The sequence below is a fragment of the Harpia harpyja genome, chromosome 12, assembly GCF_026419915.1.
Source record: "Harpia harpyja isolate bHarHar1 chromosome 12, bHarHar1 primary haplotype, whole genome shotgun sequence".
NCBI lineage: Eukaryota > Metazoa > Chordata > Aves > Accipitriformes > Accipitridae > Harpia > Harpia harpyja.
This window is the reverse complement of record NC_068951.1, coordinates 4,961,746-4,979,820: the sequence shown is the minus strand read 5'-3', so window position 1 is coordinate 4,979,820 and position 18,075 is coordinate 4,961,746. Positions and strand designations below refer to the sequence as shown.

Here is an 18,075-nt window from a genome sequence, read left to right as displayed (position 1 = left end):
CTTCTGCAGCAAGTCTTAATGTTTGGTGCAGTGGGGGCCTTTGACTGGTCTGGTGGAATTCTGCTGTATGATCTGGCAACCAAGACTGCTGTTTTCCTGAATGAATCTAAAGAAGAAGCCAAAAAAGCAAAATACAGTTACCTAGGTAATCAGCTTACCCCTCTCTGAGATCAAATGACAAGCTGACTGTGGTTTTGCTTAGTTTGTTTGTGTTTAGTGCAGTATGATGACACTGACAGCATTTACCTGAAGAAGGCCACCTCCTGCAGCATCTTACTGGATTTTGAATATTTTCTTTAGCAGGGAGAGAGATTCTGGTGAAAACACTCTCTGTCTCCTTATTTGGGGGAAGAGACTACTTGTTTTCTTCTATGAGTTATGATGCCTTGTGGTATTATTCTGTTAACACATGCCATTTGGTTTCACTGTGTAAGAATACTTGCAATGAAGGACATTTTTGAGAGCTGATAAGGAGAAATATTTCACTTGTTATGAGTGTCTGCAGAAGAAACAGCTTGTGAATCAATACTGTTCTTGGCTTGGTGACAAATAAATCCTTGCTTATTCACCCCAGTGCTTTGTAGCCTCATGAGCCCTGTACCTCCTGACTGTAGCCTTGGCCATAAAGTCTCACCAGGTGATATGAGGTACTGTGGACTGTTTGTGTCAGGATAATCCTTCTCCCACTACCTTCCTGTTACAGAAGCCCTGTAACAGATCTCTTTTTGCTTTCTATACAGAGTATAGTGTTTTCTTCACTTCTGTGAAGGGTGATAAACGTTCCAGCTTGCAGATGTAATAATTAAAGAAAAAAGGTGTGTATGTTGGATGATCGCTTAGGAACTATGACAAATGCTAAGAAAAGTCATCAAGAGTTCAAGCATATTTTTCAGAGCAGTAATTTATTCAATTACCCTACAAGCTGCTAAGAGAGGAAAACCTCAGCTTTGCCAGTTTTTCTCTCAGAAAAGTTACCTGCTATTTCCTAATCAACATTTTAATGATATGCTCTGTAATTAAAACCATGGGCCACAACAACTAGACATGGGGTGAACTCTTGGATCTCACTGAATATGTAGGTCTCAATATGTGTGTCTCAAACCGAACTCTGTGGGCTTTTTCCTCCAGGCATAGAGTATGGTACTGATAATTTATGCTTTTTTTGCTTCTTACGTGAATGCACCAGGGTACAGTGTGGCAGTGGTACACACAGAATATGGACCCTTGTACGTGGCTGGAGCTCCACGACACAGCATGAGAGGGAAGGTGTTGGTGTTTCAGGACAACCGCTTAAAACAAACCCTGCAAGGAGAACAGGTACTGTGCTTCACTCACCCAGGGGCACTCAGGTCAGTGGGGGTCAGGTGGGCTGCACACATCTTGTTTGCTCAAACAGCAGATCCATTTTCTCCTCCAGACACACTTGGATTTAGCCAGATGTGGATTACACAGTCTTTGGTCGCTCCATAATGCTTTTGGAACATCAGAAGAAATCATGAAATTTGGAAAAAGACTGGGAAAAAGATTAGCTAAATGGGGTGTACTCTATTTATGTTCTGTTCTCATGGTTCGTGGGGAAAGAGGTCATCAACTGTGGTATTCTTTTTCCTCTGTCAAATTGTTGAATAATGATTTTGTTAATGCTAAACTGGTTACAGGATCTGTCCCTGAGGATGGCTGTAATAAAATAAACAATAGGAAATGATCCACATATAAGTAGATATGTGATGTTGTGTTCTAAAAATTGCCTTACTGCTGCAAAGGACACTAATTCTACAAAGCTATATATAGACAATTCCAGTGAAAGAGCTGCTTGTCTTTTTCTGGAGCACAGGTTGGATCTTATTTTGGATCTGAGCTCTGCCCACTTGATGTGAACCATGACGGGGTGACAGATCTTCTCCTTGTTGGAGCTCCATTTTATCACATTCGAGGGGAAGAAGGAAGGGTTTACGTCTATCGCCTGGAGACAGAGGTAAAAACACTGGTAGCGTAAACACTCCATGTTGGGGATTTTCCAACCATGCCTAAGTAGTGACAAATAAAACATTCCTCCTTTGTGCTCTCACTGAATGTGCTCGCCCTGTATGGTAGAGGACCACAGGCTGAAGCCAGCAATCCTATCTTAGTCATTAGAATATAAAAGAGAAGTAACTAAAGAAATAAAACCATTCTGTACCTAAGGTATACTCTTATCACAGTGTGATAAAATCATGTCTTTTGCCTGTACATAGGCAATTTATTGGTGCTGACCTTGCTCTGCCAAGCAGTGTTCTTTGCAATGTTTGCAATAAATGTGTGCATGGGTAGCTGCTAAAACTTTGCTTCCTGGGACTTGTAGAAAACAAAATGTTTTGTGGGCCTAGCTACAGGGTCCATTACACAATATACAGGATATAAGTTAATTGTGTCATTTTGAATGAGAATTGAGCTTTAACAGCAGACCAGGAGAAAACCCTCTTTGGTGCACTGCTAAAATTTGCTCAGGGCATGTACAGGATGGTTGGAAGCAGGAAACAACAGTCCAGGCATCTGTTTAGAATTCAAACAAAGTGCACCCTCTTGTGGCTTATTTCTGTAATAGGGTGGAGAAGATGGGATGGTTTCTGTTGTGAACCAAGCTAGGAATCAACTAACTCAATCTGCTATTGATTCAAGAAAAGACAGTGCTTCAGTCTGCTTGCATAGGGTTGTCCAGAGACACTGCTTCTGTGCGAGAATTTGCATGCTCTCGATGCAGAAGGATCAAGCTTTTGTTCCAAGCTGGTATCTTGAACTTCTTACTCTATTGTTTAGGGTTTTAAGCATTATAAGTGTGGAGTAAGATTTGTGGGGTTTTTTTAATTAATGTAAGAGCTACTCATGCTACATTTGATATAAATGGATTTCCTTCTTGGATGTTTTTCAGAGTGGTTCATTCACCTTGAAAGGACACTTAAACGTGCAGGGGACCTCTCCTTTTGCAAGGTTTGGGTTTACTGTGGCCAGCATTGGAGACATCAATGGGGATGGATATGAGGATATTGCAGTTGGAGCCCCTCTTGAAGATCAGCTTTCAAACAGTTCCGCTTTTGGCAGCATTTACATCTTTAACGGTGATAAAGACAAGATCAAGAGCTCTTTTTCTCAAGTACGTGTCATGTTGGGAATTGGCTCCAGTACACATTGAGAGGGAAAAGCTTGTGTTTTTGTAGCAAGAGGCTGGGAGGAAGGACTTCCACATTTCATTTGCATTGATGGGTGAGAAATTTGCAGATGACAGATGGTTTATGTGACTCCACAGGTTTCTGCAGCAGAGCTGCTCCTTAACTGTAATTATTCAGCTGTCTGCTTAGGCAAAAGAGCTGGATTCAGGTGCTTCCTATAGAACAGCATAGCCTTTTGCAAGCCTGCCCATCCATTACAGGAAGTTAAGTCAGCATTTTGCATCTCAGGAGTGTTAGAAAATCATCCTCACAGCAGCCTCGTGAAAAGAAGTATATTTTCCCAAGGACAGGAGAGAGATCCTGAGTTACATTTGTTGATGTTTCCCCCCGCCTTTTAGAGAGTAAAAGCCTCTGAAATTTCTTCAGGACTCCAGTATTTTGGACAATCCATTGATGGTGGCTTTGATTTCACTAATGATGGTCTCCCAGATATTACAGTAGGATCACTGGAGAACGTGATTGTGCTCCGGTAGGTAATAAGTGCTGTTTTTTAGTGTGCTGGGGAAATGCTTCAAAGACAAATATAGAAACTGTGTTCCAAGCACTACATAGTGATTCTATTTTTAATTCAGCATCAGAGGGACATAAAAAAATCTTTCCCAGTGCTAGAAATTATATAAAATGTAAAGCCTTTAGTTCAAGTTGCAAAGGCTTTTGCCTTTGTATGTCTAAAGTTTTGAACAGGTATCAGATAGTGAACATGAACTGATTAACATAGATCTAGGTCTAAGAAGACCTTGATGTCTGCAATTCAGCACTGATAATGTAGGTCATTTAGAGAAAGAAATAATTTCTTTACATGCCATACCTCATTTTCAATCAGACATCTGGTAGCTGAGTGACCTGTGCAGTTCACAAAGGCAAAGACATGGCAGGTAGATTTGATTTTGTTCTTGCATTTTGTGTTTGAAAACAAATTGTAGACAAAGAGAGAATTTGAACTGCTAGATAATGTGTTTATCTAATGGAAACATAAACACCGTGTTTAATTCTGAAACTCTAGCCATATTGGTGTATTTTGGCTGTCTATTCCTTCAGACTCTTGGGATTTTGTGTGTTCTGAATGTTCCCAGCAGAAACTGGAACTTCTGTAAACAGGCCAGCCTGGTCCAGGTGAAATACCATGGAAATACTGAGCAGTTCTTATTCTTGCTGCCAGGCTTTCTTAAAATATTTTTCCTATAATGTTTCAGTTCAAAAATTTGTATTTTATTCTGTTTCTTATCTGTTCTTCACTGACTAGCTCAAGACCAGTTGTCCACTTTCTCACCAGCATGAGATTCAACCCTGAGAGAATCCTAATTTTACAAAATAACAGCATTGTTACAGCAAAACTATGTTTCGATACAATCTCAGCTTTACCAGTGTCTCAACAAGGTAATAAATGGGAATTGTGATCAGATTGAAATCTGCAGTCCTACACTGTCCTTGTAACTTGGCACTGAGGACAATTTCTGTAACATCTAACAAAGGATTTTGAAAATCTTGCAGTGTTTTCACAGTTATACATTCTCTACACGGTGGACTTAGATGTGAAAATGGCAAAGAGGAGAGTACAGTTTGAAGATCAGAACACCACAACAAGTGGAAAGCTGTTGGTCAGCAAGCACATGTGCTCTGAGCTGCAGCTTTACACACTGGTAGGTGATGTTGGTCAGACTTACTACAGAAAGAAGGGTTGAGAGGGTAGGATTTTTTAACAGAATCTGCATGATGATGAATCTTTCTTGAGATGCAAAAATACTACGAGGTGGGGTTTTCTCAGTGTTAGACTTGCTGAGCACGTTTTACAGCTGAGGCAGGAGATGTGTCGTGCCATTTTGGTTTGTATCGCTATAAATCAAACTCTCATCCTTTTGCGTGTATGTAAAGTACTTCTAATCCTAGAATTGTAGGAGAGGCATGAAGTTCTACAAGGTTAAAACAAACGTAAGGAAACTGTTTTTTACAATGCGTAACTGAATCACCAAACACATTATCCAGGGGATGGTATGGGAGCCAAATGTATAAAATGATCCAAAAAAACATTTGTCAAGCTTATGGTCCACTGATGGCTATTAAACACAGTGGCCTAAAGAAAATGTCTGAGCCAGAAGGTCCCTAAATATGCCAGAAGCTGGAACAGAGATGACATGTGTGAAGACTTTTGCATTTTAATGCCCAGATATTTTCTCAACTTCTTGTTCTTCCTTTCTTGTAGCCATGTGACTTTGACTGCTTTTCCAGTGTTTTTCTGAGAGTTAAACACGAGCTCTATAAGAAAAATGATAACATAGAATTTGCTGTTCCTGTGCTGGATAGATACCAGCCATCAGAAATGCATTTTCAGGTAATAAAACAAAATGCTACCAAAGAGCTTTCTCTCTTTCCAGAATGCAAGGCTTTTACTATTAAAAATAAAAAATGTGGTTTTCTTAGCCTTTGCATGTCATCATCTCCCCTCTGCTCCCTTTCTAGTTATCAATACTGTATTCTAGGTAGACTTTAGGGCCGGGTTTTCCCCAAACAGATACTCATTTCTTGTTAAGATAATCTCATCTCTAAGATCCAACCTCAGATCTGCTAAAAACTTGCTTTACTGTTGACCACGACATTTCTCCTGTGCCTCTGCATAGAATGAGATTAGATGCTACCTGTGAAGGAGGCAGATGGTTTGTGTGTTTTGTGAAGTACTTTTCAGATATTGACCTCTCCATTGGAACTTATATTAAGACTTATTATTTGAATGGTATATTTGGTAGTAATAACTATAAAATTTTCTAATGAAGTAATCTTAAAAATCGTTAAAATGATGTATATATTTTTTAGTTTATTTTAGTTGTTTGTTTCAAGTCTGTATTTGAGAGGCTGCATACTTCTAATAAAGGTTAAGTCTGATATCCTGTCTCTTCTATTGCAGTTTAGTAGGAGGATTCCTACAAGCTAATCTAACTTCTTCACAGTTAGTCTGAAATCCAAATCACAGCTTCTGAAAAAATTCCATAAAGCTCTGTAAAGAGGCAGCTTTTCGGTACTTAACAGGAGTCTTTACCGCAATTCAATATTTAATTAGCTGTCCATAAAGCATAGGACAGAGAAGTTAGGACAACATTTGGCACTTAGCAATAATGAACACTAATTACTGTAGTCGCAGTACTTGCAGGGATTATGATGTTGATGGTACATTTATTTCCCAAGAATAATTCATGAGACTCTCAAGTGTTGGTCAGCATTGCTTAGTACTGACGCACCCAACATCTAATTATTAATTATCGTTGAACTTCTCCAGAAACATCAGCCACAGACAGTAGATTTTTATTGGTGAATAAAACTATTGCTAAAGGAAGTAGCTTCATCTCTACAAAATAGTGTGCCTATAAGCTGGCACAGCATATGAACATATTTATTCAAGAAAAACATATCATCTCTGGAAAAGAAATTAATATTGTTGCCCTGTGGCAATCCAGGGGCAAACAACTGGCATTTCTTTAACAAGACCTTGCCCCCAGTGAAGACTTTTCATGTTACTGCTAACAGACCTTCTCCTGGGAGCTGATTTACAAAACATCATCAATTTAGGACTGACTTATTACCAGAGGGTCTTTTATTTCCAACTTTTCCTTAATTGAGGTCATGGGAATTTTGGTTTTCAGAGAATGTGTGTGTATATGTAAAGATATCCTGAATCTGCTACCTTAGAAAAATTAGGACTGTTAAAGTCTGACTTGATCTGTTTGCTTTTAGTTGCCTTACAAGAAGGACTGCAACAAGACCATCTGTACTGCTCATTTAACTTTGACAACTCAGATTCAGTGAGTCACAGTAGTTGTTTTATCCAGATCTTGCATTCATATAAAATGTCATCTTTGTGCATAAGACATTTTCTTCAAATTCTCAGACAAGATTTGCTGTCCCTTTGTTTACATTACTTTCCATCCACTTCATCCTTTCCATAACATCACATTCATACAATGCTGTAACTGTGTGCCTCCATGGGTGTTGCGGGGCTATTCGAGGAAATCTCAGAGGAAAGACCAAGGTATAAACAACGACAGTCATCCTAAAACCACAATTCTGGCATTTAATTGTGAACACGTGATTTTGGTTTAGGCTGATGCACAGCATAGCACTACAGCAAAGAGTTGCTGGGTTTACATAGCCTTAGACAAAACAGTAGGCATCACTTCATTGTAAAAAGCTACCCTGGAGATTCACTTGAAAAGCTAATCAAGCTGAGCAATGTTTAAAGTCTATCTTGATGTAAAACAGAAATGATAAAATGTTACATAAATTTGGAGATGACTGCCTTTGATATTAAGGAAGCATTTTCTTACACACCCTGAAGAATACTGAATAATTAATTGGGCTATTGCATTATTCTGTACGTGAAAGCATTTGGAGGGAGTAATTACCAGAACCAGAATGCTTCAGGCCTCTTATTAAATAACAACCCTTAGAAATTACATGTCACCCATCTTATTTTTCTGTCTGCTTCTAGAAAGGAATTAGTGGTGGGCCACACTAAAGAAGTGACCATGAATGTTTCATTAACGAACAGTGGAGATGACTCGTACATGACAGCTATGGTCTTGAACTATCCCAAAAACCTACATTTTAAGAAGGTGACTGTTGAGGTAAGATTGTAGAACAACTCTTCAGCCAGCAGCAGACTGCTGGAAGAAAACGCAGTGCAGACTCCTATTAATCTGCTGCCTAAATAAATCTTGAAGTAAGGTCCAGGGAAGGGAAGGAGCATTGCAGTTGTTAGGACTAGAGCCCGAATGCTGGATTTATCTGATTTAAGACTCCGAAGCTTTTATTAGGCTATTTGTACCTAATTCGTTTTATGGGAGCAGACACAGGCTGAGTTGAATTTCCCAGTCTATTTTTATTCAACGTTAAAGAGCATTCCTATTCTGTTGGCAGCCATCCTCTCCTGCTATTCACTGTAGCCAACCAATACCATTAACTTCTGTAGTCTTATCCTGTAACTGCAGAATTGGGCATCCAGTATTCAAGACAACAACTGTAAGTAGAGATCATAATTTTCACTTTTTCCCTACCTCTAAATGATACTTTGAGTAGCTGCTTTTGCATCCTCTATCTCTACAATTAGGCCAGAGCCGCTATTCTTTCTAATTCAGCTTATGGCTGGTGTGCATTTTCTCAAGGCAAGAGAATATTGCCTTGAGATATTCCTGCACTTTTCTTAATGTCTAATTTCTCCAGAAGGGAATGGTGAGCAGCAAATACATTAGCCATCATGTTTTAACAGTACCCTGTTGAAAGAGTATTTACAAGGTAATCGATATTTTGTTATGTCTTTCTCTTCCCTCAAAATAGGCAAAATTTTCAGTGATTTGGCAATTAGATGAAAGCCTGTTCCAAAATAACTCTGCAATCACCATTAATATCACCAAGTGAGTATTGCTATTTTCACCACAAAATACACTGAACTAGAAAGGAGATACCAGAATTTCTACTCAGTGTCCATACTATTTATCAGTCACTGGTTACACAAAACTACACTTGTTCTTTTCAATCTTCTAAAGCATTTGGATCCATGTGAAAAATCTTTCCTTCCTTTGTGATAATTTTAGCTTTGCTCATACTTCATTATTTCAGTAAAAGATGGAGCACCCTTTAAGGTCCTAATTTCAGTGTAGTACATATTTAAAAGCTTGTGTTTTCTGAAAGGGCAAAATGGGTTCTGGCATCCTCCTTCCTTAGCAGAGAGAACAGATGATTAAAATATATAATCCAGCTCTGTTCCAAGTAAAGCTTTCATTCCAAATGATGGGGATGAAAACATATGTTCAGGGCATTCTTCTTAATTAAAGGCTTTCTAATGGGGGGAAGTTACCATTCAGATTCCTTTCTTGTCACCTTCCTCCCATTAAAATTTATGGGGACTGACTAGTACACAGCATTTTTTAAGCAGAGAGCACCTTTAAAAAGGAAAAGAGAACTCATCTCTGGCAGCTGCACATCCTTGCAAGCACAGTTTAAGGCAAAGGTTTCTATACGAGTTTAATGTCCAGTTTTGTGAGGGGTAGAAGCTTGAAATTTTGATTAATGAAAGCAATACTACATATTCACAAATTAGCTTTGGTTTGCAGGGAAACATTTCAAGGCAATAGCAGCTTTCCAAATCTGTAGTAATAAAGGGCTACTTACTCCAACACTACTGTACCAGTAGTGTCACCAAGTGGGCTGGCACCTCTCCTTTCATTAATTACTACCACTCTGTTTCCATCCCTCTTGTACAGCCAGTATTAGCAGTTCTCACACCATAGAAATAAAGGACCAATGCAGGCAGACAATGATGTTGTTTCATCTACCCTTTTTTTTTTTAAAGCATAAATGAAAATAGCACCATTCTGACTGAAGAACATGTCCTTGATGTCAGATATGCATTCACTGCAGTCCTTACCAAGTAAGTTTTAAGAATATTCAATTATATTGCATTACTTTAGTCAATTAGAGGAAAAAAGATTGAGAGGATGCCTGGTAAGATTCCAATACAATTTCCATCTTAATAATTTCAAGCACTGCAGATTGTCAAGTCACTTTCTGTGGTACTAGACAGTAAAATAGAGTCTGGAAGACAGAACAATAAAACCCTATCATAGGCAGTGGGGTACCTAAGGTCTCTAACTGCTTACCTTGTAAAAAGTAGACTTCAAGATAGGTTCAAAGATGGACCTAATTGATAGACTGCACATATACACACATATATAGACAGACCGCATAGACAGCATTCCAGTTATAACAAATCTGGTAATGTTACCTCTTAATTATTTAATGCATCTGGGTCGTTGGATGTACTAATTTTTAATAATAAACTGATTCACTTTTCATTTAGTTTGATTTATCGTTCTCTTTAGACCAGTTTCTTTAATGTACGTGAATGTTAGCAAAGGACTTCTTGAAAACAAAGAATTCAGATTTAATGTAAGTATAGCTTCAAATATAGGTCATCTGATCCATCTGCAATCAGGACTAAAGAACACTTACTACCTTCTGCATTTTCTTCTGTAGATAAACGGAGAAAATCGCTTTAATGCTACCATCAAGTTACAGATTTGGGTTCCTATCAGTATACAAGGTCACAACATAATAACGGTCAAAAATGCATCAGGAACACAGGTACTTTTTCTTTTTTTTTTTTTCATGATCAAATACCTCTTCACTGGTCCTTAAGAGAGGAAAAAAAACCCGCGTTATTGCAGATTGGAGTGTTTTCAAAACCTACATTACAGAAACTTTACATTTCGTAGCATCATTCCAGGTACAAATTTTGCCAAACTGAACAAAAATTCAGTTTTAAAACCAAGTCAAAAGGTGGGTTTTTCCCCCTCTCTGTCCCCAACTAGGCCAACAATATTTACCTTTGTCATCACTGTCCAGAATTGTATATTTTTTCTTTTTTCTTTAAAAAAAGAATTTGTAAGAAAGACAACATAGTAAGGAAAAAACTTTTAATAATCCAAGACTAAAAAGGTAAGAAAATTTCTGTGGAATTCAAAATATTAATTGAGCCTGCAGAAATCTCCCCCCCACCTTCTCAAACATAAACTCTGTTCTCTTCCCCCCATCACTCCTTAAAAAAAGTACATATGGAAACCTCTTCAAGCAGAAGACTTTTTTTTCAGGTTTTTTAGACCGTTTTGATATAGTATTATACACATTGGTAACCGATCATAACACTTCTTCATTGTGCCAACATTTAAAAAGATCATACATAAAAAACAGCAAAGGAGAAAGGCAGTATCAGTGACTTAGTCCTTGGAAACACTGCACTGCATTGCCTACTGGAAGAGGCTGCTGTTTTGTAAAACTTCATTGGCAGACTCAAAGGTCAGTACTTCTTTGCGGAACTTAACGAGCTGCTTCTTTATTTTCCTCATGGCAGAAGTCGATTCCTTTTTCTTGTAGCCCATGTCTTTCAAAAGTTTGCATGACAAGTAGTGCAGCCAGAGGACGTTGCTGTGTGGGTGATAGTCAGTCCAGCTGTTTGAGTTCTCCGCTTTCATTTGCCTGTAGATATCAAACTGGTAGTCCCCTGTGCCTTGAAACAGTTCTTCATCAGTGGAAAGATCACAAAACACAGTTAACCCATCCTTCTCCAGCCGAGACAAGGTATAATCTATGATGTTGACATGAATCCCCGCTGTGGGGATTGTGTGCGTTGCCCCATTCAAGACATAATTAAGCTCCTTTGCATCCGTTTTCTTTACCAGCACATTCCCCCAGTGCAAGTCTCTGTGCTCAAAGTGCAGCTCCTGTTCTGCCACAGCCAGGGAAGCAGTGACCTGGTGCAAAATGCTTTTTGCCGATGCCACTGAACTGAACATGTTTCTCATATTCTCCAAGTCACTGCCGCCAAATTCAAACTCCAGAACGATGAAGAGCTGCTCGTCCCCAAAAAGGTCTGGCCGATCATTTTCTGATCCCCTTCCTTTGTGGTATTTGTCCCAGGCTTCTAGGAGATACTTAGGATAGGCCCCTTGAACACAGTGCACAGAGTACAAGCTGATGAACCCAATAGTCCTATTCCTAGACTCTTCAGACAGAAGACTGAGTTCTTTTGAAATTATTATCTCAGGCAGAATTTCTCCAAAGCTCTTTTGAGATTCACCATTTACTTTTTCAGTCCCCTCTATGGGAATTATTTTTAAGGCCACAGCTCCTCTCTCGCTGTCAATCTGGAAGACCTCTCCGAACACCCCTTCTCCAATTTTCTTGCAATCTTTCATCTTATCTAAAGGAATGCAATCCTGAAAAGTGATAGGCCCCTCCTGGTGGCATTCCCCAAACACCTTCTCTGCATCTGTAAGCATTAGCTCCAGGACAGAACAGGAACTCCTGGGAGCCAGCAGGACCATGGAGGAAGCAGACCAAGTGCAGCACTGAGTCCTACCAGCAGATAGGGTTCCTTGGTGCCCTGACAACTGGGATTTCACAGAAGGGGTAGAAAGGATGCTGTTGCAGGAACTCTCTTCTGTGGTAACTTTCTTCTTCTTATGGAAAGACAAAGATGCTCGAACTCTACCCCAGGAATGGGAGCCACTGAGGAATGAATAGTCATTGTCTCTTTTGTCTACAGACATCTCCAGAACACCCTTCTTCATTCCTTTTTGCTTCCTCTGTGGTCTGAAAAAGGAGTTGTTAGGCTGCTGCTGTCTCTTAGTTTTGTGCCTTTTTGGTCGGAGCCTTGTTTGCCTCCCCCACCGGCTGGCACTGAAGCCGCTGATGCAAGCTTTTCTACAGGTACTTCCCTCTCCAGAAACAGCTTTGGTACTTTTATGTGTATTCTCCAAGATTCCTTGAAGGCCCAAAGGAGATACCGGCTGCTGGCAGGCAGGTTGAATACCTGCCTTTTCGTTGAGTTTCATGGTCATCAGCCACACTGGCACTTCTTGAGGGTCCAAGACCACCACTGGCATAAGCTGGTACTTCTTGGGTGTGCCTCTCTGACAACTCAAGCTTCCTTTTGTTGAACGTCTCCTTAGCTCATCACACGATTTATCAGAATCGGCAGCCTCGTACGGTGCGGAGCGCCGCGGCCCACCATCAACGGTGGGCAGCGCTGCCTGAGGAGTGCTGGTGGCTTTCTGTGGGGACAAGGGAGCTGGTGCCCGGCAGGGTCCCCGCACCGACGCCCTCAGAACCCTACCGGACTTCCGCAACGCCGGGCCCGGCTCCCGCCGCCCGCCCGTGCCGTTTGGACGGGACCGTCCAGCCCCCTCTTCCCTCACGCTGTCAACCCCCGGCGATAACGGGAGCTGCTCCGAATCTCCCCGACAGGACGCCAACGAGCTCAGGGCCCTGCGGGACGAGGCAGTCGTCTGCCTGGGCGGTAAGGAGCGGAGCTCCAGGCTACCGTCCAGCCCGGAGCCGCTCTCCACGGTGGTGCTGAACAGGACGAGGGAGCTCAGCTCGGTCGGCCGGGCCCGGCGGCGGCGGCGGCGGCGGCGCGGGGGCGGCCACTGGGGGGTGCTGCACAGCAGGGGGCGCCGCGCCCCGTAGGGCGCCCCCTGGCGGCGGCGGAGGGGAGCGGCGCCGCGCGGGGGCGGCGACGGGGACGGGGGCGGCGACGGGGACGGCGACGGGGACGGGGACGGGGAGGCGACGACCGGCGGCCCCAGCAGACGGTTTTCCTTCTCCACGTCGCCGCGGCGGGTCCGCAGGCGCCAGGGACGGGCGGGGCGCTTACCCAGAGGCTGTGGGCGGCGTTTACCCGGCGGCGAGAAGTCGGGGTCATCCGAAGGGGCGGAGAGGGCGCTGGAGCTGGCTGAGGCGGCGCTGGAGCCGGCCGAGGTCGAGCTGAAGAACCGCTTGCGGTCTTGAGGGGGCGAAATCCATCGGTCCGGCGGCGGCAGCGGGCGGAGGTGCCCGCCCCGCCGCGAGTAGGTGCGGAGCAGGCGCGGCTGGAGCGGCATACCGGCGGCGGCGGCCGGCCCCCGGGCCAGGCCCTGCCTGACGGGGTAGCCGCGGTGCCCGCCCGCCTCCGTTTCAAACGAGGTATCGCGAGAGCGGGACGGGGCGGGGGCGAGAGGACGGCGCGGCCCCGCCCCGCTCCGCCCGAGGAAGGGGCGGGCACAGCGGTGAGGCCACGCCCCCGACGCCCCCGCCCCGCGGTTTTTGCGCGGGTCGGGCCGCGGTGGCAGCGCTCCGCTGTCAACGTCCCGTTTCAGGAGGCGACCGAGTGCGAGGTCAGCGATGAAGCGGTGCCGGATCTCCGGGAGTATTCCGGCGGCACAGAATTAGAGGTGAGCGGTGTTGGCACCGGCTGCTGCCGTGGGGAGAAACCCACGGGGCCGCGGACACCCGTGGCTAGCCGGGGCCTGAGCCGTTCCGTTGCGTTGCAGGGCGTTCGGGACGTGCGGTATCAGTACGTGGGCTGCTCTGTCCACACCGACGGGGACAACATCACCGTGACCGCAGAACTGTCTTTGAACAACTCGCACCAGGTATACGCAAGAGACCGTGCTCCCCTGCCGTGGTTTGCTAAAATCCGTTACCTGCCAGAGGTCCAGGGTGAGGGTTTCTTCTGCATCGCCGTGGAGATGTCGCTCTTCCACGTGTGATGCTGTTTTCTGACCCTGCAGAGCACGAGGGATGTTTTACTCATGGCAGTGTCTCCCAGGAGGCGCTTGGCACTTACGAGAGATGCTGGGGTCTTCTTCCTTCCTTCAGAAATCGCTCCTTGTGAAGTGACTCTTACAGTACTGCAAGCTTTCATCACTCCAGACAATTTCTCCCGAGTGATAGTTACATATAAAGACATATATATAAGACACAGCTTGGTGGCAGCACTGTTCAGGGTGGTTCTTACAGTCTGAATAAGGGTTTGCTGTTGCAATCCATTTTTTTCTGGAAAGACTGAAAAGCAACTGATATTTTTTTCCTTATATTTCTTTTCCCATAGTTCTTAAAAAGCAGAACTGTTCTGCTGGTCCATGGAAAAATCACCTTCAACAGAGAGCTATATCTGGGGCTGAAAGAAGAGAATCATAATGCTGAGGTATCAGAGCATCATGTGGGCAGCTTGTCCTTTTCTTGGGGCAGGAACAAGTGGGAAATCCAGACATTTTTGCTGAATCTAGAGAACCAGTCAAATTCCCAGAGTTAAAATCTGGACCTTTTGAAGCAAATATCTGTTCTGCCATTGAATTTAGTGAAATCAGGTTTGGACTATAGGATACAAGCAGAGGGAGGATATTTGCTAGTGCATATCAGAAAAGTTTTTAGGGTTCTATATTGAACTCTATGTATCTGGCAGTTGTGGCTAACACAGAGGCCTTCTGTCCTCTCAAGGATTTCAACGTGAATATTCCTTCTCTTTCCCTAGTGAAGACATGCTCTTCTTTAATCTGAAAGATTGTTACTGGTGATTACTGTAATCACTGTAAACTTGTAAAAAAGACTCAGTAAATTTAACTCCCTTGACTAGGCTTGCAGTGAAAAAAAAATTCATATTGTATTGCAGAGTACCTGCAGTGATAGGTTGATGGTGCATCTAGCATAGTTTCTATAAAGGTTGAACGCTAGCTCAAGTTATATAGCTTTCTCACTTAAAAGCTAACCAAGAAGAAATAACTGGGCTTCAGTATATGCTAAGTTGGCCTTGATTCTGTTCCAGATTACTCTTGTCCTCCTGAAAGACGAAGTGTTTCATCCCTTGCCTGTTATCATAGGAAGCTGTGTTGGTGGACTTCTTTTGCTGGCGTTCATTATTCTGCTCCTCTGGAAGGTGGGTATCATTAATGCACACACAACAAACCAGAAATATTTTTGTTAGATGTTTTAAATTTTTTCAAGATTTCTCTTAAGTATGAAAGCGATGTTTTCAAATGCGCACTGAAGGACATCTGCTGCTTACTGTTGTAAAACCTCAGTCTCACATTTTGAGCTATTCTGAGCATTGCAATATAACCTCTTAAGTCCTGTTTTCAAGTGCTTTGTAGAACATTTGAATGTTACAAAGTGTTTAGAGATGTTCTGAAGAGTTTTGAACAATGTAGGCCTTCTGGCTTACAGCTCTGCCAGAGTTCATACCTGGGTTGCATCCTGCATTCACTCATTCACTTATTGCAACCCTGAGAAGGAAAAACTTGAAATTTTAATTTTAAATTGTTTTAAGAAAAGGCAAAAATTAATGCATACACAAAGACTTAATCAGTTCTTTTCATTCTTTCCCCAGTGTGGCTTTTTCAAAAGAAACTATAAAACTATGATGGAGCAAGAAGATACCTCCTGAAGACCGAGCTGGCTGAAGCAGAAAGCTCTGTATTCTTTCACCGTCTTTTTGGAAAAAAGAGAGAGTCTCTCTTTGCCAGAGTCAAAGTCTGGCTAAGATGCAAAATAATTTCTATTCCCTGGTAGAGTTATGGCACTCCAGATCTTGGGACTCTCCCAGACTGCTGTTTTGACCATAAGGGCCCAGCTCTTTTGGGCAATCCAGTTGCCTGCTTGTTTAATTCCAACTGACTGTTTATCATAGAGGGACTGCCTGGTATTGATAAACTGGACTCCTCATGAGAAATTTTGCTTTAATGTAGATATGCTAGGAAAAATTCATCTTGGAGCCTGTTAGATTTATGTATCAGATTGCAGTCTTAGTTGCTGGGATGCTGAGTGGTTCTTAAATTGATTTTAGTACTGAGTAGCTTCAGAATAGATTGAAATAGAAATGGATTAGGGGAAGCTTCCCATCCTGCTATTGCTAATGAAAATGGAGAGACAAGCATTTTGCATATACATTTATATACATATATATGTGTGTGTATATATATACACAAATTTGTGCATTTTAATACAGTAAAGTATGTCCCTTGATGTCTCTGGTTCTTGGAATCAGAAGCGTGTGTATGTGGCAATTAGTTTTTTGTACCTCGCAATCTTATTTCTGATTTTCCATTTTCAGTTGCTTTCAAATGCTGATTTGGTCACAAATAAAAACTTGTATCATGGACCTCATTGCCAGTTCAGACAGACTCCTCCTATGTCAGGAGATATTTCCCCAAGTTAGTGTGGTTCATCACACCTGAATCGAGGGCACAGCCGAGCAGTGAGCTGCAGTGTTGACCACAGCAGTGTTGCCATCCTCCCTGGTGCATGTGTGACAGAAATTAGTGTGAATCATGAGCAATCTCACTTTATCAGCTGCAGATTATCAGTAATTGCAGTTTACAGGGTTTGGGGAAAGAAGTGCCTAGCTGAGCCCAGTGGCTGGCTTTAGCCAGTGCCAGGTGTTTTCTTTCCTGAGCCATGAAATGATCTCGGGTCCCCTCAGGTGTTTGCTGTTTCCAAAGGAGAACAAGTACAGATACTTGGTGCTCTTCCTCTCTTTGGCTTTGTCCCTAATTGTGTAGTTGTTTTATTTCTGTTGTGTTTGGCTAACTGTAAACCCCACAAATCTAATGTGTGTTTACACCCAGCAGTAGATTAAACAAAGATTTTTCATTCAGACCCTTGGAAGGCAAAACAGTTCCTGTCTCCTTCGGCTTAACCAATACTGCCTGATGGAAAACTAAAGTTAACAAGCAAACTGTGGCCTTCATTGAAGTTTTCTTGTAAAATTCCAGTCTGGTACCCAGGTAGTGCTATTAATACATGTCTTCAAAGCTATTGCAGGGATCGGCTTCCTGACGGGATGGGCATCCTGCAGGCTGTAGAAGCCTGGGTATGTCCTAGCTCTAAATTTGGCTGCCAAACAGGCAGCAGTTAAAGGTGCTAAGCACACTGGCCTGCCTGCTTAGGACAAAAGTAAGAGGTACCACAGCAAGATACTGTTTGAGTAATAATAGGGTCCTCGTGTGACTTCCAGCAGTACAAGAGAGAGGTGCAGAGATCTCACAGTGGCATCCAGCTCAATCAGCAGCTGCAGTCATTCTTCTGGCTTGGATTTCTTTCTCTCTCTCCCTCCACCCCCCAGCTGGTTGTAGAGTTCCTTGGAGCTGCATACAGAGAGTGAGTCACTCCAAATCTGCTTACAAGTGCCAGGGATTGAGGAAATGAGACTTCCTAGGTGAGAGCTCAGAAAGGAAATGTGTGTCTGAACCAAAGAACCACCTGTGTCAGGTTTTTTGTCATAACAGGTCTGTACTATTTGGAAAGAAATGTGCTTTGCCTGGTCTGAATAGCTTTATTGTCACCCCCCTTTGTGTAAATCCTCTTTTTTGTAGTGTTTTAAATTGAATCTTCTTTGAAAATAAATTCTTGCAAGAGAAGCTCGACTGTGTATTGCATTTGCTGGCTGAAGGTGGTTTGAGCACTTTGCTGTACGCTTTCCCAGGTAGCATAGCAAGTCTCTGAGGCTACTCTTGATCACTCAGTCTGGATTTTGGCAGAGCCATTACAAGTTGTTCTTTGCATGTCCCCG

At 42.7% G+C, this 18,075-nt stretch overlaps 2 protein-coding genes across 6 annotated transcripts in view; one reads left to right on the top strand and one right to left on the bottom strand.

The window, feature by feature from the left end:
- The window catches only part of ITGAE (integrin subunit alpha E), a 37,476-nt gene extending 19,553 nt beyond the window's left edge, over nt 1–17,923 (top strand). For 3 of the 5 annotated variants that reach the window (XM_052803077.1, XM_052803076.1, XM_052803080.1), the window contains 20 exons: nt 10–145; nt 1,187–1,317; nt 1,835–1,975; nt 2,909–3,130; nt 3,545–3,675; nt 4,450–4,583; nt 4,698–4,846; nt 5,407–5,535; nt 6,930–6,997; nt 7,684–7,819; nt 8,112–8,213; nt 8,529–8,605; nt 9,544–9,621; nt 10,073–10,139; nt 10,227–10,334; nt 13,886–13,960; nt 14,060–14,161; nt 14,620–14,715; nt 15,334–15,444; nt 15,895–17,923. In XM_052803077.1, the coding sequence (XP_052659037.1) occupies nt 10–145; nt 1,187–1,317; nt 1,835–1,975; nt 2,909–3,130; nt 3,545–3,675; nt 4,450–4,583; nt 4,698–4,846; nt 5,407–5,535; nt 6,930–6,997; nt 7,684–7,819; nt 8,112–8,213; nt 8,529–8,605; nt 9,544–9,621; nt 10,073–10,139; nt 10,227–10,334; nt 13,886–13,960; nt 14,060–14,161; nt 14,620–14,715; nt 15,334–15,444; nt 15,895–15,951 (2,250 nt within the window). In that variant the 3' untranslated portion in view covers nt 15,952–17,923. Of the gene's footprint in view, nt 1–9; nt 146–1,186; nt 1,318–1,834; nt 1,976–2,908; nt 3,131–3,544; nt 3,676–4,449; nt 4,584–4,697; nt 4,847–5,406; nt 5,536–6,929; nt 6,998–7,683; nt 7,820–8,111; nt 8,214–8,528; nt 8,606–9,543; nt 9,622–10,072; nt 10,140–10,226; nt 10,335–11,231; nt 11,319–13,885; nt 13,961–14,059; nt 14,162–14,619; nt 14,716–15,333; nt 15,445–15,894 lie in introns of those variants that run through there. The other 2 variants (XM_052803078.1, XM_052803079.1) reach the window with 2 other exon arrangements.
- Nucleotides 10,309–13,732, bottom strand: HASPIN (histone H3 associated protein kinase). The gene has a single exon (XM_052803081.1). The coding sequence runs from the start codon at nt 13,628–13,630 to the stop codon at nt 10,997–10,999; it is 2,634 nt and encodes an 877-aa protein (XP_052659041.1). The 5' UTR covers nt 13,631–13,732; the 3' UTR covers nt 10,309–10,996.
- Nucleotides 17,924–18,075: the final 152 nt, after the last annotated feature.

Coding starts and splice junctions, on each gene's coding strand:
- HASPIN (XM_052803081.1), bottom strand. CDS start 13,630: ATGCCGCTCCAGCCGCGCCTGCTCCGCACCTACTCGCGGCGGGGCGGG.